General features: G+C 30.8%; 1 protein-coding gene across 1 annotated transcript; it reads right to left on the bottom strand.

The window, feature by feature from the left end:
- On the bottom strand, nt 1–9,312 carry LOC145305684 (uncharacterized). The gene is made up of 15 exons (XM_080147395.1): nt 9,200–9,312; nt 8,265–8,852; nt 7,569–7,655; nt 6,918–7,031; nt 6,369–6,466; nt 5,854–5,884; nt 5,504–5,589; nt 5,114–5,192; nt 4,539–4,648; nt 3,918–3,994; nt 3,186–3,250; nt 2,637–2,767; nt 2,126–2,193; nt 1,539–1,641; nt 1–596 (listed from the first exon to the last, which is right to left on the bottom strand). The coding sequence occupies exons 3-15, from the start codon at nt 7,647–7,649 to the stop codon at nt 467–469; spliced, it is 1,173 nt and encodes a 390-aa protein (XP_080003521.1). The 5' UTR covers nt 7,650–7,655; nt 8,265–8,852; nt 9,200–9,312; the 3' UTR covers nt 1–466.
- Nucleotides 9,313–23,913: the final 14,601 nt, after the last annotated feature.

Below are 23,913 nucleotides of genomic sequence, written 5' to 3'. Positions count from 1 at the left end.
TTACCTTTGTAAAATACTTTATTAAAATTTGCAACATAATACTTTTTGTCTTAAAAACATCATTAATACTAGTAGCACTTTAAGTGGGATTCAGAGGGTTTGAATTCCGCCCATCCCCCATTTCTAGTTTTAATTAAAAGAAAAAAAAATGTTTTGGGAGGGGGGTAATTTTTCCAGGGGTAAATTCTCTAGGGAATTTGATAAAATAATATAAATAATATAAAATATTTTGCTTTTATTTGATTAAAGCTGTATTAAAAGTAGAAGGATGTGTGTCTATTTGTTAAGTAATAATAGTTTTTTCAGTTTATTATATAGAAATAGACCGTTGCCAAATTATAATATTACTAAAAAATCATTTTTAGCTAATCTGGAGACGGAGCCGTTTTTAACGAAAAATACGGCTCCCGAAAAATGTTGCTGCTCGCAGCTCCTGGCTCCGACTCCGAAACGCTGATTTCAGGGATTACAGGTAATTATCCATGAGCTTGAGGTTTGTGGTAGCAATGACCGCCAGCAGCGCCAGGTAGAATATTTTACTCAGCGCTGTTCTGTCCATCCTGGCATATCCAGCTATTGTCAACAGTTGGTCAGGCCTAAAATAATCGATAAATTATTACATGGATGATGCAACAGATTTACATTTTCTCTTTTTCAAAAAGTGATACACCTTACCCACCCCGTTCCTACTGGATGAACGAACTGACCAATAGGTCCTTGTTAGCAATCTTAATTGGCTCGAAATATTTTTCTGTCAATATATCCCTGTATATTCTATATTCATTTCTAAAATTAATTAGACTGTCTTAGAAAGACGCATCTTATACACACCTCTTGAAGAAGGGAAATTGGCAATGTTGGCTTGGTCGTTTTAGACAAAGATATAAATTAGCCATTAAATATAATTATTTAGTTTTGATTCTGATAAATAATATAACCATAATTAAAATTGTTTAGGGTCGATAGTTTTATCCCCCCCCCCCTCCCCCCCCCCCCCCAGTAACCAGTAGTATGTATAAAAGTACATGTTCATGTTATATGAAAAAGCACTTTCACTAAGAAATTGTTAGAATACACATTCCTAAAATTAAGATATCATAAAATGTATAGTGCATATAATTATCAGATATAAAAGATCTTTATATATTAAAGTAAGATATAAATCTATGGCCAATACCATATTCCATATTTTTGTATTTTTGGCAAATATCCTATTTTTAAAAGACATTTTTTTTTAGTAAGTTCACGTTTTAAATTAAATTTTCTTATGGCATTGCACATAAAATACAGTTTTATCCCTTGTGTAATGAGAGAGATGGCCGAATGCTTGGTCTTATGGCTTTTGGTAAGTTATTAAAAAATGCAATTACTTTAAATACTATATTTTAATGATTTCTGGAACCATAAGATTTTAATAAAAGCCATAGGACCATTTGGATCTTTCAAAAGTTCCATTTTTTCAGGCTAACCAGGCAGAATATTCTACCTGGATTCTATTATATACTTTATCTTCTTTGGTACTATTCTAATAAAAGTACCTTCTGGCTATAGCTAGTGCAAGAAGTGCTGTATCATTCTGAACAAATCCAAACTGACTCACTATTGACAAAGTTTTAAACAGCTCTCTTCTCAAATGTTCCCCTGAATACAAGTTTTTTATATTCAAAATTTACAAATATCCTATTATATTGAGTATTGCGATTTTTTCAGCAGCTTAACATTGCGATAGCTACTGCGCTAATTGAGTACTACATTCTAATGAAGTAATTCTTGGCTATTTTTTCGCTATTGTATAGTTACGTTCTTGAATACAGAGACTCCAAATGCTAGGTTCGCAGCTAATATTTTATGATAAAGAAAAGATCAAATACATAGAGATCTTTGCTTTTTGTAATTTTTAAAATAATATTTTCTTGTTCATTGGTTTAACAACTTTCGGGACTTTTAAATTTTTTTTTATTGGTTGGTTAATTAATTTGAGTGTCCAATCATTTTAACTATTAATTATAATCTAAAGAAAGGGTAACTTTGTGTATCATCATTACAGATGAATATCAATTTATTGTCTTATCCCTTTTGTTCACCGCATCTCTAAATTTTAAAAAGAAATCAAGTGTGTAAGTACCTGCATGACAAAACATGGCCATTCTCATGTAATGATGAATTCCAAGCAAAATGTATCCAGCACACCACCTAGATTAAGTATTTTTACATAAATGTGCTCAAAATATTTTTAATCTATTGTGTGAAACACAAATTTGCAATATTTATCACTAGTGGATGTGTCCCTAGCATCAAATGGCTCTTTATTTAGAGGGAAAGGGAGGGGGGCAAACAATAGTTTAAAACCATTATGATTTAAACATAAAAATGAAATAGCCTAAAACCATACAAGGACCTTCATGAAGATGCCCTAAAACAGAGACCTCAATCAGTTTATTAGTTACAACTAGCAGCTGTGTCCCTAGCATCTAGTGGTTTCTGTATTTAAAATGTTTGGGGGAAGTAGCATAAAAATAAAATCTTCCCAGGAAATATGTGAAGTTTCCCTTAAATGGAGAACTCAATCGGTTCTGTGGTGTCAAAATCTTAAGTTACAGACTAAAGACCTTACAACTTTTTATAACAGGATGTACCATGGAGGATTTGTATTCTGTGTCTTGTTCTTGAAAGAGTTGATGAGGATGACAATGGCAATGTACATGCTGGCAACCAACAGGTAGATGTTCAGCGCAAACTCATAGAACAACAGACTTCCATAGATTGCCTGAATTTTTTTTATAAAACTGAAGCTCTTTATAGTGATTATAAAAAAGGACAATATATTAGAATAATGGACTATTCTCATCATTTATCATTTTATTGGCACTATCTCTACTACTACTATCTCTACTTCTGCAGAAATAAAGTAATTGTTATTTGTTTATTGAATCAGAGTTGTGCAAAATGGGGGAGTGTCCATCCCTCTTGCAACATTAATGAGGTAGGTAACATCTCTAGATTGTCCTGTCCATCCCCCTGAACCTCTCTTGACTAGGCGGATGCTTTTGGGACATCTAGTGATTTCATTCACCCTCCTAACTTAAAAAAAACCTTTCTTGTGGTCTTAACCCCCCCTGATGCTCACACTCCTCTTGATTTTGGTATAACTCTGTGCACAGCTCTGTATAGAATCAAAATTTTACCTGGAGGCTTCTAACTTGATCTATCAATCTATCAAGTCTCTTTGGTAGTCCACCAAACTTCAAAACTATGCAAAAAAAGATACTAAATCAAAATGGTTAATTAATTTTCTCGTATTCATTCGAATCCGGTGGATTGGAACCGGTTCTCATCCATACGAAAAAACTATGTCTAGCATCGTATTATATCCAGCTTTCTACGAATATAAAAATGTACAATCATAAGATTAAAACCAGTTTTTTTAGCCCGTGCCTTCGGCACCTCGGGGCTAAAAAACTGTTTTAATCTTAAAATTGTACATTCTATATCCGCGAAAAGCCGTTTATAATACGATGAAAGAAATAACTATTCTGATATGGATAAACTACAAACAGAATAATTTGAAGGTAATCGTTTTCAAAAATCTAATGTCAAATAAATTATATCTAATGCCAAATCTCCCCCATTTATTTTAATCCAACAAAGATAAAATTACATTAGAGAATTAGAGAAAGATAATCCCCAAACATTTATAAAACAATTACATATTCATTGTTTTAAATACTTTGGGGATTTTTAAAATTTTTTTTGAATGGTTGGTTCATTAAGTTGAGTATCCAAACGTTTCAACTACCAATTGTAATCTACAGAAGGGGTAATTTTGTGTATCATTTATTGAGGATGTACATCAATTTATCTGTCATTGTCTTGTCCCTTTATATCCATGAAAAATAACTGATTGACTTTTGTAAAACCTTTATTATAGAGAGTACCATCCTCTTCATCTCTTGCAATAGATTCATTTTTGTACAATACATCACTTCTCAGATGCCTGCAAGTTCGAAATATTTAGTTTTCAGGTTTCACTTAAAAAAATTAGATTTTGTTGAGACTCCCTGCGTTTCACCATTTTTTGTGGTTTTAAAGATAGTTTCTATATTACACCCATCTGGGGGATTAATTTGATGTATAAAATTAATGTAAAAACTTTAAACTTAAAAAAATAACAAAAAATGGATTTTTCTCATTATTAAAATACCACAGTGAGAAAATTGCAAGAAATCGGACTTAAAAAGGTTATGACTAAATTAAGGGGATTGGAAGTTATGGTCAAAATCTGAGACCTCGTGCATAAAAAGATTTTTCGTAAATGCGCCAGGTCTTGTTCATATTGATCAACTTACACAAAGTATTCAGAGAGTGTAAGAACAAAGTGAAGAAGTATATATCCAGCAATGTATAAGTTCTTGTTGAATCGATAACGAATTTTCTGATAACTATAGCAAAATCGCAAAACTCACAAATTTCCGATTTTATTGTTGATAAAATGTACGCAATAATAATCGTAGTATTTCTGGCTGGGTATGCTAACTTACACAAAGTATTCAGTAAGTGTATGAACAAAGTGAAGAAGTATATATCCAGCAAATGTTGTTGCTATGTACAAAGGTATTTGCCACAGGACCAATAGGATTGACAAGACAACCTGAAAAAATAAAAGTATTAAAGGAAGCCTGCAAGAAATCCACCGCTTTACTTGCAAAAAGGTTGCGACAAGTAGACCCAATACCCCAAATTTGAAGCCTTCAACTCCAATAACCTTTAAACAAAAAATTGAAAACTGCAAGAATCAAAATTTAAACTTTTATGTTGCTGCTAAATGGCATAACCCTAATTAATTTGGGAGGGGGAGCAAAAACACCCACTACACTCGTCTTTCGCTTTAAACTCTTTCTAGACAACTGACCCAAACTCAATGAGTGGGGAGAAAGTATGCAATAAATCCTGGTATACAGTACAAAAAAAAACAATCTTAAATTTGTAGCCTTAGTTGTTCCTTTCTGTTTTACTGTCTGTCTTTATGACTATCTTTCTGTTTTGTCCAACTGTCTGACTGTCAGAGTTCAGTTGTTATTATACGTTAATGTGATTTTATTATTATTAAATTTACCTGCTTAGTGCTTGTGTCACAGAATACAAGTGCTACATGTATGTTCATCAACAACTGGCCAATGATGAATATGATAAGCCTGAAAAAAAGACGTCAAAACTGGTTCCCACTGCTGCTATATCAAGTGCGGGACATAAATATTAGGGAGAATGGCTTGATTCAAAACAGGCGCAACTCATTACCATTCACTGTTAGGACTTGCAGACAAAGGTTGTGCAATCAAAGAATTGGTTGTCTGAAGAGCATTTGACCATGTAATCATGCACATCAATTGGTAATATTTGGTTCAGAGATACACCAAAATATGATCTTGTGGTGTATCCCATCTTATTTAGAGTATCCAAGGCTAGTTCCATGATTGTTCTAATCATTACTTGATATTTTGGTTACCTGTTGACGAGAATTCCCATAGTTCTTTTAGTCGGGATATATCCAACCCTGTAACCATTAGTAACAAAAGTCTCACATATGTCACTGATTTATTAATCTTTAGATAAAAGAATAAAAGCAGCCAAAAAGCAGTTTGTTTGCTAAGGAAGTTATATACTTAAAAAAGTAATTTTTCCAATCGTGTTCTGGACTGACATATGGTATGACGGACAGACAGAGTGAATAATAGATTAGCTTCATTATTAAAATTAAATTTAGGTGTTAATTTGTGTATTAAAATAAGTTACATATTCCAAAAGTATTTTTATATTCAGCATTTACATAGATTAAATTTATCTAAAATTATTCCTCAATAAGTTAATTCTGCTCCAAGATATTCCTGTTTTAGAGATATCATTTTTTTATTTTTGTTGTATTTTATTCAAAAATATTGAACAAATATTATTATATTATTTTCCAGTATGTCTTCAAAACCAATTAATATCCGCAAGGACAAAGGACGTCCAAGCTTTTAAAAAATGCAATGGGGGGTGGTGGGTTACAAAATTTAAAAAAAGTATTTTGTGTGTGTGTGGGGGTGGGGGTAAAAAAATAGAATTTAGGGGTTGCCTTTGGGACGTCCCTGAGTATTCTCTGGCTTAGAACCAGTTCTTAGCTATATGGAAACCTTTTAGCATTGTATTACGGACAATTTTCCACGAATATTAAAATTAAAATTATAAAATTAATACCAGTTTTGTTATCCTTGGCCTTTGGACCATCTTGGCTAACTGGTTTTTATAATATCTTATTATCCGTTGAAAGCTGTCTATAATACGATGCGCTAAATGAATAATCTTGTGAAAATTTGCACAATATCATTCCTATGAGAATGGGTAGAAATATAATTGAGACCACAGGTATGGAAAACAGGACAGTTTGATCTGTTGTGCTCAGGTAATAATGTTTCTCCTTGGATTTGGGCTGAAACAATCGATATAGAATTACTTGGATGTTGCACAATATTTTCGCCTACTCTAATAAAATGGTCCTTCCTGCTGGCTTATATAAAAGTACTCCCTATTTACCCCTTTCAGTCAATCCCCTGACCAAGTACTGACCAATAAATACGGACTTAAGTTGCAACCTAAATTGACTACAAAATTTCCCTTGACATAATATCCACATATATTGTATCCATTGCTGAAACATATGACATTAGATCTAGTCTACATTTAGCAGAAAATAGTAAGCTGGTCATTTTGTTACCAATAAAATTTCCTGGTTGTCTGAAGATGGTATGATAATTTTTGGACTTATATTCTTATCAAAAAAAAATTAAGGCCAACGTTTCAAACTACTTGAGCAACATTTTTTTTTAAATTCATCTGCAAAAAAAATTTAATTACTTTGGTCAATAAGTTATTAATAATACCTGTACTATAGATTCTACAGTTAGTTTAGTAGAATCAATAAGACAGTATACAAGAAGTCCAGCACCTCCAGCCAACCATAACAGAAGTACCAACATTACATACCAGGTTCTTGCCTGAATTATAAAGTGCTCAAAAACAACTCACTATACTAGTTTAATTTTTGTCTGTAGCTTAAGATTGTAATAACTACTAAATTGGTTGAGTTCTCCATTTCAGGGTTCTTCTGTCATGGATAATTAACCCTCCCTGTCCTCGCAGGGACAGGGAAATGTATTGTATCTAAACTGTTGTAATGATATGTAAATTGATTATGACATTAATATTTGTATATAACTATACCTGCACCTATGAATTGTAACCCATTGTTAATTGTACTTAGTTACATGTGGATCGTTTGATCAAATACACATTTTTACGTGATCTTTGTTGATCATTCTGTGGAAGCGAAGCTTATATATACTAGGGAGTCTGAACGTCTGAATGCCTTCAACAGTCTGTTATAAAGGAACTTGAGCAGTATCCAGCAAGACCAGATACTAGACATGCATTATCGCAATTTCAAATTATTTGATCAAGATAGAAGTTTCTGAAGATTTTTCTTTACTCCGATTGCCAAACCTATACTATGATTAAAACTGTATAAAATCTACCTCACAAAAGTTGAAATAATAATGAATGTATCTTTCCCCCACATCTGCTGGAAAAGCTCCCACCAGCAGTCCAAGTCTCATATATCCCTAAATAGAAAAGTTAAATATTTTAATAGAAACAGAACAAATGAATGGAAAAAATGAGCTTTGAAATCCACTGTTCATACTCAAGAAATTTTATTATTTCTTGTTTAAAAGTAATAGGATGTGTGTGTCTTTGTGTACAGAAGAATCGCACTAACCACTTAATCGATATTATGTTTTTACCTTGTAGATTCTGTTCCTGGGAAGATTTATGGCTATATTGAGGGAGGGTACAACCACCCTCCATATAGAAATCACCCATAGAAAAATAACCCCTCAAAAAATTATTGCTTAAAACTATGTTGAAAGTGGGGGATTACAGATGGATATAATAATAGACAAAGTAAGTTATAGAATAGCTCTCATTATCAGAAGAACATAATTTGTAAAAGTGATTATAGATAAAATGAAACTTTGAAGCACCCTAAGGAAATGGAAGAGTAGGATTATCAAGTGACTGATATACTTAAAATGAACAGTAAAACATATTAGTAAATAAAAATAGTGATAATATTTAAAAACTGGTCTTAGGCTTATTAAGGGTCCTTTTAGTCCTTAAAAGATCTGCATTTATTTCTAATCATTTTGATGTCAATGGAAAACTATGTTTACTTTTATTGGTCTTAGAGGAGATGGGACCACAGAAGTGTTGATAGTGTCAGGATCAAAATATTTTTGAACTACAAATATCACTCTGTAATTCAATCCTTATATAAATGTAACATGATGTCACTGAGCCTATTTGTCTATGTGTTTGTATTTAAGAATCTTGCTAACCGCTGAATCGATATGATTCTCCTTTACAATAAAGATTCTCATAGTTCATAACGATTTTGGGGGAACATGCCACCCCATTCCCAAAATAAATAGCCCCTAGAAAAAAATTACCCACCAAAATTTTTTTACTTTATCTTTTTAAAACTAACGTTTAATTTAAGGGGGAGGGGTTTGATTTCCATCACCCAATCTCAAGTGCCCCCAGAGGCTTTAATGGGGTTGCTCTGATACTGACATTAATTTGATTACATCTTTGCTTTAAGTTTTGAGAACAATTATTGTTAATAGCATTTTCTGCGCCTCCAAATTAATAAATAATAGTTTTGAACATAATAAAAAGAATATTAGAATTTCAAAGTGTCCCTTTATCTTCAGAAACTTCTCCTGCTGGGGGTGGCATCATCCATCTGTTTACACTTCCACCTGTACAAATATTTAGTAATTATATGCTTTATCATTATCATTATCACTAGTTAATACCTAACTTGGGGCGGGGTTCTCCTTTCATTTATAGTGATCAATGAGAGAACCCAAGAGTATCATCCACTTGTAATGGAATGCAATACTCACTATAGGATATTACGTCAAGTAACATCCAACAGACAACTAACCCTTTAATTGTACGCCCTTTGTCTGAAAGTCCCAACTGTGCATGGCAATGAGTTGTGCATGCTTACGTCCCAAGTCATTCCCTCTCCTCTCACTAATAATGTCAAGTGACATTGAAGAAATAGGCACCATTTTTTAGTCTAATATGTGAAGATTCACACCTGAGTATTGCCTATCATTATTACCACCATACCCTCCAACCTCTCGCACAGATTTAGCATCGTCCATTCCTGAGATTTTAATGATTTTAAAAGCGATGCTTTTCTCTAATTACGGTCTGCACGTCCGTCCGTACGTCATAATTAGATCTTTTCGATAATTTAGGCATGTTAGAATTTTCTGTTCGATTTCAAACTTTAGATGGTGATACCTGTAACAGTAAGGTATGATTAAGAAACTATAAAGTAGTTACCAGAAATTCCATGCGTTCATTCAAAAAATGTTTATTTTTAACTTTTTTATAACCCTTTTTGTATGATACAATGGTACAATGTCGTAAGCAAATCATCTCTTTAATCAAGACATAAAAATGTAAGTATGTCCTTAAACAGAATCATGTATTTACGCAGTTAAGCAATAAGTTTATGTGCTATTTTGTTGAAAACTTTAGATTAAAAATCTGCTTTTTAATTTTGACACTATAGTAGTGTTCATTTTCGTTTGTAGAATTCAGAGCTTCGCTTTTATGAATGTTGTCATTCTAGTTATTAGAAAATATTCTTATATCAATGCAATGGATATAGAATATTCGTGGAAAATATAAAAAAAGATTGTGTTCAATGTATGTTGCTAATATGGACATAATTTATTGGTCAGTTCGTTCGTCCGGTGGGAGGGGATTGGGTGAATACTTATTTTAGCTAGTTACAAAATTTCGCTTTTTTAGAGTACATGATAGTGTGGTGTAAGATCCAAGTAATATTCAATTTAACTCAGTAAATGCTTTAAAAGAACATTCCTTTTGTGATGCTGTGATTCAAATTGTCAGCAATATTGCCTCCAATTTGTTCATCCTCACTATGAATATCATCATTGTTGTTTACTTCTTCTTTCTCAGCAATCATATTATCTTGGGTATGTTGAGGTTTATCCAGGGATCTAAAGGGATAAGACAATCGTCGATAAATTGATGTACAGTATGACCCTCGAAAAAGTATTTTTTAGCATCTGCAGCCCTTATTTCTCAATGAATTATTAAAAAATGTATATGTCCTTGTTCTCTATAGATTTCCACATAAGTAGATATAAAAATTTTAATTTTACCTCCATTAACTCCGGAGATTTTTAGAGCTAAAGTTTTGAAAAAGTGACTGAGAAAATGAATTTTTTTTGTTTCTCATAATTTTTGGATGGTTATATTATGTTATTCTGGCAACTGAATAATAATACACAAAGAAAAACAAGTTAACTTATTATTTCTTTTTTATTCCACCAAAAAATATCAATTTTATATGGCAAAAAATACTACTGAATGAATTGATTATTTGCAAATTTTAGGTTAATTATTTACCCTTATTTATGAAAAGGATTAATTATGACAGTTGCTCCGCCCCCTTTTCTGACATCTCAATCATTTAATAGGGGGTAATTAAGTTTTTTAGTCTAAAAAACATTATATTCTAATTTTATTTTCTTTATAACTTTTTTGTTATTAAAGTTAGGGAAACAAAAACAATTTTCCTGCTATATTCATAAAGATTTATTTGGTTTTTCAAAATATCATTTAACTAAAAAGAATCAAAAAATATGTGTAAAAAATGCTTTTTACTCAAAGCCTAAATTTTTTATTTCATTTTTGTATAACAAAAATAAAAGGACTTCTACCTCAATTTTGCTAAAAAAGTCGTTTCATGTTAAAAGTTACTTTTTCCTCAGTCACTTTTTCAAAACTTTAGCTCTGAAAATCTCCGGTGTTAATGGAGGTAAAAAAAATATTTTTATATCTACTAATGTGGAAATCTATAGAGAACAAGGACATATACATTTTTTAATAATTCATTTAGAAATAAGGGCTGCAGATGCTAAAAAATACTTTTTCGAGGGTCATACTGTACATCCCCAATGTAATACAAAATTACACTTTCTTTAGATTACAATTGGTAATTGAATCGTTTGAATACTTAACTTGAACCAACCAATTCAAATTCAAGTCCCCAAAGTTGTTGAGCTAACAAATAAGTAAAGGTTATTATAAAAATTTTGGAACAAATGTCCATTCCCTGCCTGGGTTTACCAACTTATTTATTCTCCTCAAATTTGTCTATTATTTTTTGTTAATGGGATTGTCATTTTTCTGAAGTAAAAAAGAAGACAATCTTTAAAATCGACAAAATTATAGATTTAAGTTTTCAAGAAAAGTACTTAATCAAATCATTAGTTATTGTAATTTTAAGCTTCATAATAAAACCTTACATTGGATATTTGATGAAATATGATTTGAATATTTAATAACATGTCACCTTAACCTTATAAGCATTTGACTTTCCTTTATATACTGTGTCTCACTATGTCTCTCAAGGGTTTTTAATTGAGCTGCTCACACAATGTAGGCAATCAAATCAGTAAACAAATATCATGTTTTAGTGATTGATTAAATACTTTTCTGAACATGTCTTTCTTAAATGGATATTCTTTAACTCACTTAATCCGTCGTTTTGTCTGTTATGGTCTAGGAAATTTCATTTCCAAAGTAAAATTTAAAGAAGTAAGTATATTTATTTATTTATATATATATTTATTTCAATAACAATATGCCCCCATTCTTTAGGGGGGTATTACACTGAGGATAAAAAGCCTAAACCACAATGATATAAATATGAAACAACCTTGAAAAGCAAAACTCAATCGGACCAGCCATTTCCAAGATATTTTGCTGCAAACAAAAATTCTTACTACTTTATTAACTGGAATAAGTGCTAAAGAAATCAATGTTCTCCACCTCGGGAAAAAATTGAAAATAATAAATTTGCTTTTGTGTAAACATATTTTTAGTTAGTGACCTCAAAAAACTATCGATGGCGTATTAAGAGGTTTTATTTTTGGGAATAAGGTTAATAATAAGGGAAAGTTGAATTCAGGTGCGTGCACAGGGTTGTGTCAGTAGGAAGCGCGATTTGAAACCCCACATAAACCTGACTTTAGGGGGCGTTAGGGTATGTGAGCTTTATGGTGGTGTAATAAAGAAAATAAGAGGGTTGTTATTGTGAGGTGCGGCGGATGGCCCAGCAACATATATTCTAAACTTACACTCATATCGCCCCCGCCTGTGCTGTTTTTTTTTTTTTGGGGGGGGGGGGGGTTAGGTATCTGGACGGTATAAACCCTTGTTTTGGGGGGTGGACATCTTGGAGGTGTATATAATCCACTTAATTTTGCCAGGGCCAGGTGGAGAATATATAGAATCTGCAAGCCTCTGATTAAATAAGTTTTTATCAAATAGTAGTTTACCTAGTAGTTTTTTTGTCTGTAGCGATTGCGAAAGATTGCGAAAACCAAGAAAGCTTCACATCCCTTTACATATATTTAAGTCTTTTGATGGTTGTAGGCAATGTATTTGCTCTTTTCTACAAAAATTAGTAATTTAAAAAGAATAACATTTTGAACCACCTCTACACGCTATTTATTTTAGAAGTGATTGTTTTACTATTTTACTGACCATATACTTTATCCATTAATAATTAATTACTTAGATACACACAAACTTATTTGTTTAAAGCGAGGCTTTTCTATAATTAGGTCAGTCCGTCCGTAAAAGCTCTCATCGTTGATTTAGGCATGTTAGAATTGTCTTATCAATTTCAAACTTTGCATAGTGATTCCTGTAACAATTGGTAACTATTTAGAAATCGTAACATTACTTTGGTCGTAACCCGAAAGTACGCACGTACATCCAGTTAAAAAAACAACAAATTTTTAAAACAATTTTTTTTTATATGATTATAATCTTCATGCGATTTTTGTAATAAGGATTCCTAAAACATCAATGTACATTATTATAAGCGAAGCATCTCTAAATCCAAGTCCTAGAATTGGCCCTTTTTACCAATTTTAAATTTTCCAACAATTCTATGTTCAATTCTGTTAATGAATATTCCGATTATTAGGTTTTGACACTCTATAAGTGTTCAAGTTCGTTTGTCATAACCGTCGGATTTGAGAGTTCTATGACTGTCTATGTTTCTGTAGCTAAAAACGCTAACCACTGATTTGATATGGTTCTCCTTTACAATGTAGCTATTCAAAGGTCTAGGGAAGGCAAATATAAATTTTGGGGTGCGGTAACACTACCATCCCAGGAAAACTTGTCCCTAGAAAAAAATTACTCCACCGAAATAAATAATAAACTTTATTTTTTTAAAACTAAAAATGAAAATGTGCAGGAGTCGATGTCTCTTATGCTCTAGAGGGGTTCCATTGGAATTCAGCCCACACGGGATTCAACCCACGGAATTCAGCCCAGCGGGATTCAACCCAATGGTATTCAGCCCACACGGGATTCAACCCATGGTATTCAGCCCACACGGGATTCAACCCACGGAATTCAGTCCACACGGGATTCAACCCATTACATATGTAAAATTACCAGTTTGAAAAAAAATATTTTTTTCTAAATTTGAAAACTAAATTTTTTGAAAATTTTTAAAAAAGTTTATTTAAATTTTTTAATTGTAGAAATTATTTTATAAAATATGCTTTATAAAAAAAAATTGAGAAAAAAGAATTATTTTCTAAAAATTTGTTTATCAAATTTTTTATAAAGCATATTTTATAAAATAATTTCTACAATAAAAAAATTGAAATAAACTTTTTTTTTAATTTTCTAAAAATTTAGTTCTCAAATTAAAAAAAAATATTTTTAAAAACTGGTAATTTTACATAATGGACTGAATTCCATGGGTTGAGTCCCGTTTGGACTGAATTCCGTGGGTTGAGTTCCGTGTGGGCTGAATTCCGTGTGGGCTGAATCCCGTGGGTTGAATCCCGTGTGGGCTGAATACCGTTGGGTTGAATCCCGCTGGGCTGAATTCCGTGGGTTGAATCCCGTGTGGACTGAATTCCAATGGAACCGCTCTAGAGGACATCAAACATAAAAATATAGATATTAATAATTAGGGGGGGGGGGGGGTTAAAGCAACCATCTCGTAATCAGTGAGCAAATGGCACTTAGAATTTGAATTTTGATCTGAAATTTTGCATGAATAATCCTTGGTAGGTCTATTTTCCCTAAATTGAACAAAAAGTTGGAAAAGTACTGACTAACGGCTGGCAGGTCAGCCGTTTAGCCATTTTAAAACTATTTTCAAGGCAAATCATCACGAAACCTATCTCCACATGTTTGCTGCTCCAAAACGTTTTCAATAGGTTCTAGCTGCTAGTTGCTGGTACTAGAAATCTAAAAATGTTTTTTTTTTATCATTTCAAATGATTTAAAGCAAAAATATGTTTCAAAAAATTGATTCCTACATAATTCATGGCAGATTTGCTCTAAAAATAGCCAAAAAACGGCTAAACGGCTGTTTTTTGAATTTTGATACCTGGTAACCCTTAGAATTTCAATTAATAGTTTAATTACTAGTTTTTAAATCTTGCATCAAATAAGAGGTGTTTTACATTTAAATCTTGTATTTCACCAAGTATAAATAATTACAATAAACATAAAATAAAATAATAAATATCAGATGGTATCTCATGTAGCTTAACACATGGTTTCACTAAAATATAATATAATATTAACCTAAATTGCATTAAATTAATTTGATTTTACTACTAGGTATATGACTAAAAATTATACTATAATATGATAAATCTTATCCATTCTGAGCTGAAGACTCAAAAAAGCAGAAATAAAAAGTAAAAAGAAAATAAAAATTAGTTATAATATCTTACCAAACATTGAGCTATCCAGGCTGAAAGGTAGAATATCTTAGAAATTAACAAATCATCATTTAAATCTTCTAATGCTGTATAAAATCTAAACATATAATATTAAAAACATAGATTAGGTATATCAACTACTACATTTGATATACCCAACCATAAAACATTAAAGGGGTTGGTTCTTAAAGCTACATAAAACATAAGGAATCTATGCCTTAACAAAATCACTTAAACACTATGAATTAGAGCAATAAGATTGAAATGAAGTTAAATTAAAATCTATCACTTAAATACTCTATGGACAAGAGAATAAGTAATGAATGTACAATAAATAAAGCTGGCTTCCACGCCTTTATTATGAGAGTACTTACCTAACCATGCTTTTGAACTTGGTAGCTAAGGATTTGTGCCTAGTGTTACTACTAGGACTTTACTGATCAGACAACAATTCTAATCCAAATGTTCTATGCTTTCATAGTAAATCTTTCAGACTAGAACTGGTTCCATTTGTAAACAAATGTGTACAGCACATTTATAAATCAATAAAATTTCAAAGAAGGTGTATCAACTTTTTTTTTTATAGCTAGCCGGTTCTTTTAGTAAGTAGTAGATGTAAAATTTTTCATAGAATTCAGATATGCAATCGGTTTTTTTTGTAGACCTCTTATTTTTTAAGTAATTTAAGTTTTTAAAAAAAAGATTAAGTCGATTTTAAGGTACTAAAACGCAACAAAAAAAAGGAAGAAAATGTCCATTATGTACACAAATAGTAAGATCTTTAATTTGACACCTTACTTTTTGAGTTTTGTCAGGTAATTATTGAAAAAATTGATTTTTTAAACCCACGAGAATAAAAACTTTGAACTTAATTTTATCATTTTACAGGTAAAAAAATATGGGTTCATATATACCTTTAGAATCAGAAAAATATTACGAATCCATTGTAAGCAAAATTGAAAAAAAGTAAAAAAATAAAAAATAAACAAATGGCCAATTATATTTTTTGTTCAGGCAACACTTTCGTCTTCCCTTTTTTACCCCCTCTTTACCCCCTTCCCATTTTTATACTCAATTCAAGAATTAAGACGTTGCCTGTATAATATAATATGATATTTTCATATAATTCCTTTTATTGTAGTTTATATACTATATTGTAAACTTTTTTTTTCAAGTTTGCTTACAATGGATTTGTAATATTTTTCTGATTCTAAAGGTATATATGAACCCATATTTTTTTACCTGTGAAATGATAAAATTAAGTTCAAAGTTTTTATTCTCGTGGGTTTAAAAAAATCGATTTTTTCAATAATTACCTGACAGAATTGAAAAAGTAAGGTGTCAAATTAAAGATCTTACTATTTTTGTTCATAATGGCCATTTTCTTTCTTTTTTTTGTTGCATTTTAGTACCTTAAAATCGACTTAATTTTTTTTTTTTAAAACTTAAATTACTTAAAAAATAAGAGGTCTACAAAAAAACCGATTGCATATCTGAATTCTATGAAAAATTTTACATCTACTACTTACTAAAAGAACCGGCTAGCTATAAAAAAAAAAGTTGATACACCTTCTTTCAAATTTTGTTTAAATAGCATCATAGCATTTTGAGCTAAAAATAAAAGTTTTAAGTAGATATTTCAATTTTGCCCTTTGCAGACAAAATTAATTAATTCTTAAAAGAAAGAAATTTTGTGTTCAATTTTACTCATAACATCCTAAAATCTACAAAACAACGGCTGAGCCATTAGCCGTTACTTTTTCAACTTTTTGTTCAATTCAGGGAAAATAGACCTACCAAGGATTACTAATGCAAAATTTCAGATCGAAATTCGAATTCTAAGTGCCATTTGCTCACTGATTACGAGATAGTTGCATTACCCCCCCCCCTTTGCTTTACATATGTCTCTTTCTCTTGCTAAAATGTCAAGATATTTTGCTTAAAATAATCCCCATCACTTACGTTTACTCCCTATTTGACCATAAGAGGCAACTATGCACATTTATTGATCGAGAAGGAGATCCATTTAATTTCTCATGTCCTATCCCTGCTATCCCTGATTGAATGTGTAATCAGCTTTTTAGAATTTTCATATTTTCCACTTGATGGAGAAATTTGCAATTACTTCTTTGATTACATTTCATCCAGTTTCAGCCCACCTATAGGTAATCCTTATATAAAATTAACAGAATCTGTTTGTCTGTCTGTAACGATGGATCTCGTTAACCACTGAACTGATATGGTTCTTTAGTAACAACAAACCATTAGTATTTTAGATTGAAGAGGGTAGCAAACTAAAATAAATAACAGGTTTGATTTTTTTTCATATTAGGTATTTTTTAATGACATCCTAGTCTAACAATAGAAAGGCATATAAACATATGTATAAGGCAAAATATTTCATTTATTACAAGCTATAGTCATATGGTTTGCGGAAACCTCAAATTTAAGAGTATTTGCAGTTATGATAGGTGTCCCAAATTTTAATATAAAATCAACCTAAACCTTATTTATTTATCTTTGATGTCCTTCCCATAAACCCTGCAATAACACATTTGAATAAATTTAAAACACTTTTGGCTTAAGATTTTCAATGACATTAGAGTAAAACATTAGAGCGAGCAACCGCATTGTGCAACCTTTCTCTTCGGTCATTGAAAATCAACCAATATGGTGTCGCTTATATTAACACAGCCAAGTAGCAGAAAAAAAATTAGAAGCAGACGAAAGAGGTCTTTGGAAAAGGAAGGGAGGTAGTTGTCTGTATATACATCTATACTTTAGATCTGTTGCAATGACAACTTAGGGGGGAACAATAAAATTTAATAGAAAATTGGCATGAAAATTTGTTAATGGTTTGAGATTTTAGAACACAATGCAAATTTTTTTTATTTTGACAGATGAGGTTAAACTCAGATAATGCTCCAAAAAAATGGATTTATCTGTTTTTGACAGCAATGATTTGTTGGGTTCTATAAGAATTGCATCAACTTGAAAAATAGAGATAATCTGTAGAGATATACTCTCTAAATCAGTCAATGGATATTAGTTAAGGAACAACCCAACCATGGTATTGGTTGAGATTTTGTACATATTTTGGTAGGAAAGGGCATAATTTTTTTTATTTCATTTGCAAAATAAGTCAGCTAAAAATAGTCGCATTTCTTAAGCTTATCTTGAGTAAATTATATTATGTACAAATTTATTTCCTAGTTTAGTGTTAAGTACATGCCTAAATCTATGATAAGTTAGCTATAAATAGTTTAATTTCTTAGGATAAAGTTAGCTTTGTAGTAATTATTTTTGTATGCCCTACTACTTGAATGCAAAAAAACAAAACAAATGTGTTTGTCTGCTAGAGGAATACCTTTTAAAGTTTGACAAATTTTTGTATGTTAAAATTATCCGATTAATCTGATTTTTAGTATTTTGATTCCTGAACAAGGAACAATGTTATGAGCGAAGCACCTCTATAATTAAGTCCTAATAATGTAAGTATGTCCTTAAACAGTAGCATGTATTTAAGCAGTTTTGCAACAAACTTACTTACAATTTTGTTTATTCTTATTTTATGATAATTCAGTTTTGATACTCTACAAGTATCACTGTTAATTTGTCCTACAGTTTCAGAGCTTCGCCTTTATGAATGTTCTCATCTTTATGTTTTATGATAATATTAATAATATTTATAAATAAACACCTTATAAACATTATTATAATTCAAACCTAAAAAATAAAAAAATAAAAATAAAAGAAGCATTAAACAATCAGCCTAAAACCCATAATTGCCATGATCTTGCCAACTATTTGTGATGTCAAATTATTTAAGTGTTTTCTTAGAACAAGCCTTTTCTGAGTTAAACGGCTTTTTATTTGAGTAACAAGAAAAAGAAATAATTCTAGAATTTTGATCTTCATTTTTACATTTTTACAACTTTTTACATAAACAGATAAAGGCGAGAAAAGATAAATTTTTGCTTGATAAAAACAAAGTAGCATTTTTATTGCAATAGTTTTGAAATTTAAAACCTTTTTATAATCAGCAGGAAAAAGGAGGATAATGGACGAAAATGATACTGTACCCTTAAAGTTTATAAACTTTCTCTGACCAAAAAAACTTGAATGGGTTAAATCTTGATTGGTTTGTACAAAGTATTAGTTGAGGGGTTACTTTTTTGTGATAAATGGGGTTTTATCCCATTCCACCCCTTTAAATCCCTGTAAAAAAAGACCTGTACTTCAGTGACTCCCAAAGTCAGTATAGCTTTTACATTTTCCGATTAGAAAGAAACCTACCTTAAATTTTAATAAGTGATCGCCTACGTATTATGTCAATTTTATGAAGGAAAGAGATGAAAACATACATAAAAGCGAAGCTCTGAAAGCAAATGATAGAACTAACGGATAAGAACACTTCTAGAGAGACAGAACTTAATGAGCAGAAAATTTATTTAAAGATATAAGCAAAATTGTATGTATGCTTAAGTATATTATTTTATGGCCTCGCCTAAAATATTGGATCTTGTTGTCAAAGGAATCAATGTTCCAAAATAAAGATGAATAATAATTACATCCTACGGACGGACTTTCTGCTTATGTCTAAACTTTCTAAATTAAGAAGTGGTTATCCCCGTCCCCCATTAAAAAAAAGCTTGGACGTTCTGGCTTTCCGCCGTAGCTGCACTAGTGGCTAATTATTAGACTACAGCAGCCACATTGCATGATAATTCTTGTAACATGGACTTCCTAGACTGAAAGTGCCGACATCAAAAATTTGTAATCTATATTTTTAGAAATGATTTAATTGTCTTTCCATGTAAAGGGTGTTGAAAAGAACCAATCGCTTCACTAAATATTAACCTTACAGTTTTGATCCAATACTAATAAAAATAATGCAATTCATGCCCAATCAATGACAATAAGAAGACAATATTGAAACTTAAATCTCCTCAGCTCTCCAGAACATTAGACTTAGCCCTTGAGGAGAAATTTGCTCTACAAGGAAAGTGCATAAAATATTAAAAATTAAGACATATTCTTCTTTTAAAAAAAAGAACTAAGTTTCTTAAGTATTTGAGATCTTGTAGAAAGATCCCGTAATGTTTAGAGTTTTTTTATGTTGGGCATGTAAAGATCTTTCTATAGACACCTTAACCAGGTTTCTAACACAATCTCAGCCAATTTGGCATAAAAAGAGAGACCTGACAAACATCAAGAACTAGAAATAGACAGAGCCGTCATGTCTCAATGTTGAATGGGCCTGCCTTTTTATGCCAAATGGGCAAGAATTGGGGTAGAAATCTGGTTAAGGTGGCTATAGAAAGGTTTTTACATGCCCCGTCAGAAACTCTCAACATTATAGGGTCTAAGATTTGAAGTACTTAAGAGGGTTAAAATTATGAACTAATGTTTTTTTTGAACATCCTTTGTTTATATCCGTGTGGTAGAAAAGCACCGGAAAATACTGGAGATTGGTATATTACAAAGTAGTTGCCTAGCAACTAATTTTTTCCTTCTAATATTTGACTATAGAGTTATGCTGTATAGAGTAGGTTTTGGTGTAGCTGGATGTTCTTTCTATAATAGTAAATTTTACCTCGAGAGAACGAGGCTGCTATCACCAAGGATGTCCAGGATTTTTAAAAGCGAAGCTTTTCTATAATTAGGGTCGGTCCGTCCGTCCGTACGTCCGTAACGGATAGCTTTTTTCGTTAATATAGGCATGTTAGAATTGTCCTATCGATTTCAAATTTTACATGTTGATTCCTTATATAGTTAGGTACGATTTAGAAAGCGTAGAAACTCTATAATCATCACCAAAATGTCCGTACGTCAATTTTAAACATGTTGATTTTTTACTTTTTTAGCAACAAATTGTTATGTGATCTAATCATCCGATTGATCTGATTTTTGGTATATTTATTCCCGGGACAATAAAGTATAATGTAATAAGCGAAGCAACTCTATAATCAAGTCCTAAAAATGTAAGTATGTCCTTAAACATTATCCTTAATCAAGCTGTTTTTCAACAAATTTACTTAAAATTTTGCTTTGACTCTTATACAGTTATATTATGATTATTCAGTTCTGACACTATACAAGTGTTAATGTCTGTTTGTCCTACCGTTTCAGTGCTTCGCTTTTATGGATGTTGTCATCCTTGTTGAAATAAAAATAGCACCCTTAAATTTTTTTAAATACATATAATTACAATTATATGAATTAGAAATCTAAAAAAAGTCTATATTATTTTTGTCAATTACTATTTCACATGAGAAAACATACATAATAATAAAATTAAATATTCACTCAGACAGACATAACAACAATTAAAGTACAATCTACCTATGTATCTATCTATCTGTCCATCTATCAATTTTTCTATCTAACTAATAACTATATAACAACATCTGCATGTTGCATATTTTATGGTGAATCAAACAAGATAGAAGTTTTTCAAAGGTTACTAATTTATGAATTAAATTAGTTGTGAGTAAATGTATCAAATATATTCTATTCTTTCTGTCTGTCTGTTTGTTTGTTTCTTAATTTTATGGAAGCTTCACATTGGTCCTTGCATGGTTAGGTTAAAGGTTATTTTATTTCTATTTTGTTTTAGGCTATATTCTTCCTCTCTACCAATTACAATAAATATACCCACTCACTCTTTATTTTAGGGGCGCATCCGCTTGTACTTAATAAGGCTAACCTAATAGCAATGTTTTAGAGCAGCTGCGATTCTTAGAATGCAAAGAAAAATAAAATTTCTCTGATTTATTATGTTCATGTGAATAAATGTGCGTTGCTTCGGTTTAATAACCTTACAAATATGCGTTTTCATATAGTAGCAATACAATTTATTTTCTGAGCAATTCGAGCAATTTGTCGAAGAGTGGGGGGGGGGGGGGGGGTGGACATTTTAAAGATTTTCGAATTTTGCCCCCCCCCCCTCCCCACCCTTTAAAAAAGTAATCTTTAACGTATACTTTGTAATGAAAGGCAAATTATTTAGGAAAACTTATTCCTACGTACAGAATGACATTTGGATATCCTGTTCTGAAAATAAAACTTACATTTTGATTCTAATAAAAAATGCGCAAACGTTTTCCCCCTAAAACTAGAAAACACTAGAAAAAGGACCATTACTTATTCTACGACTTAAAATAGACACAAAAGCTTTTAGAATTTGTCAAATGGTTTAGTCTACATGTCTAAAACATAAAGGAGAGCTTTATATTGGTGCTGAAAATGTTTTAGGCATTCTTTGATACAATTTTAATCAATTCTTATCCAATAATCTCTAATATTTTAGTTCAAAGAAAATGTATAATTCCATTTTTAGTAGCGAAGCTAAAACACAATTCGAAATGTCTTTCTGTCCGTCAGAAACGTTTTGGAGAACTGTTAATTTCCAAAACATATTTCCCATGATGTAAAAATTTCTAATAATAATGAAATCATAAATCTGTTTATACATTTATATAAGTAAAACCATTAACCATGAAATTAAAAATATTATTTGATAAATTTATGTAATTCTTAATTTTATATAAATTTCAATGTTGTTTCTTTAATTATTGTCATGTAATTTGTTTTCTTTTTAATAGATAAACTACTCTTTATCTCACTCTGTCAGTCCGTCCGTCTGTGCATTCTGATAAGGAAATGAGATTTATACAGTACATCTGTCTGTCTGCTAAAATAATGCGAGAACGTATAAATAGGATATACTGCTCCATATAAAATATTCTTATTGTGATATGGATCTTTGCCTGTTTGTAGGTTTATATCGCAATGAGATAAATTTGATTTACTTGGCTGTTGTTTAGGATAGAAATTCAAATTTATTTGTTCTTATGAATAAGAATCAACTCAATTTGTCAGTTTGAGTGTTTGGCTCTTTTTAATATTGGCACAAGGTGCTATGAATAGAGGCAGTTATCTTAAAATAGTGAAAAAAATTGTTATAAACTTTCCCTAGATCCATGAGAAGCTTCATCGGAGAACCATTTCGGTTCAAGTGTTAGCTAGATCCTTCGATACACAGAGAGCTATAGACAGAGATACTTTTATATAATTGGATTTATTGGATATGAAACCTCATATAAAATGTTGTTCTACTTATTCTACTTATAAATGTTATCATCCTTGTTTTATCTGTCATTTCTAGTGACGAATTTATAATTTAAAATTAAACATTTTGTCAGAATCATATAAGTTGTTTTGATTTTATAATGATATACAGTTACAAAAAACCAATGTTTTCAATTTTTAAAAACAAAGTGAGATCGTAACTTTTTCCTCTATAAATTATGGAAATAAATCAACAATTTTGTTTTCATTATGAAAGTTTTTTTGTTTGCTTTCTGATGATTGCATAAACTGTGAACAAAACTGTTTGACATGAAAATGCAACCGGCTCTGTAAACACTTTAATTTTTACGACTATGGCTGAGCATGGTTCAGTGGTTACTGATATCTTAATGGACAAACAAAAAACGTTGATACTTTATATAAAAGAAGAGCTTTCAAATATTAAACAATTTATTTCTTTTTAGTTAAAATTTCTGGCCAAAAAATACATTCTCACAGTCATAATACACCTTCCTAAAAAGGACTGTAGAAGAAAAAAGTTTTTATAAAAGAGCTAACTTTAATATTTAGTAAATTTCATAATAGATTACTTTTAATTAATAGTTAAGTATTTAATTTCTATTAATATAATGTACTTTGTTTTAGAAAAAATCGTTTCAAATAAGTTTCATCGATGAGCTAAATTAAACTCTATTACCATTTATTTATGTTTATACTCTTTGCATATTTTACATAATATTAAATTTATTTAAAACACATTTTATTACTTTAAATGATATAAAATCTTTCGTTATTTATGAATATAAAGTTTCTTAATTTTAAATGCAAAAGAAAAACATTACTGTACAAAAAAACAGGTTATTTGATATTCTAAAACTATAAAAGCTGGCAACAGCTGACTGAAATT

This window comes from Acartia tonsa, chromosome 14, assembly GCF_053477335.1.
Source record: "Acartia tonsa isolate MP-2025a chromosome 14, ASM5347733v1, whole genome shotgun sequence".
Taxonomy (NCBI): Eukaryota; Metazoa; Arthropoda; class Copepoda; order Calanoida; family Acartiidae; genus Acartia; species Acartia tonsa.
The sequence above is the reverse complement of the archived record's forward strand: the minus strand, read 5'-3'. Positions and strand labels throughout refer to the sequence as shown.

Bases quoted from the DNA above. Each gene is read 5' to 3' on its own strand.
- LOC145305684 (XM_080147395.1), bottom strand. From the start codon at position 7,649: ATGAGACTTGGACTGCTGGTGGGAGCTTTTCCAGCAGATGTGGGGGAA. The intron at 5,885-6,368 runs AGGAATGATATT...TATCTCTAAAAC, and splicing joins ATATTTCTACCCATTCTCAT to AGGAATATCTTGGAGCAGAA. The intron at 2,194-2,636 runs GTACATCCTGTT...TACTTAATCTAG, and splicing joins CAGAATACAAATCCTCCATG to GTGGTGTGCTGGATACATTT.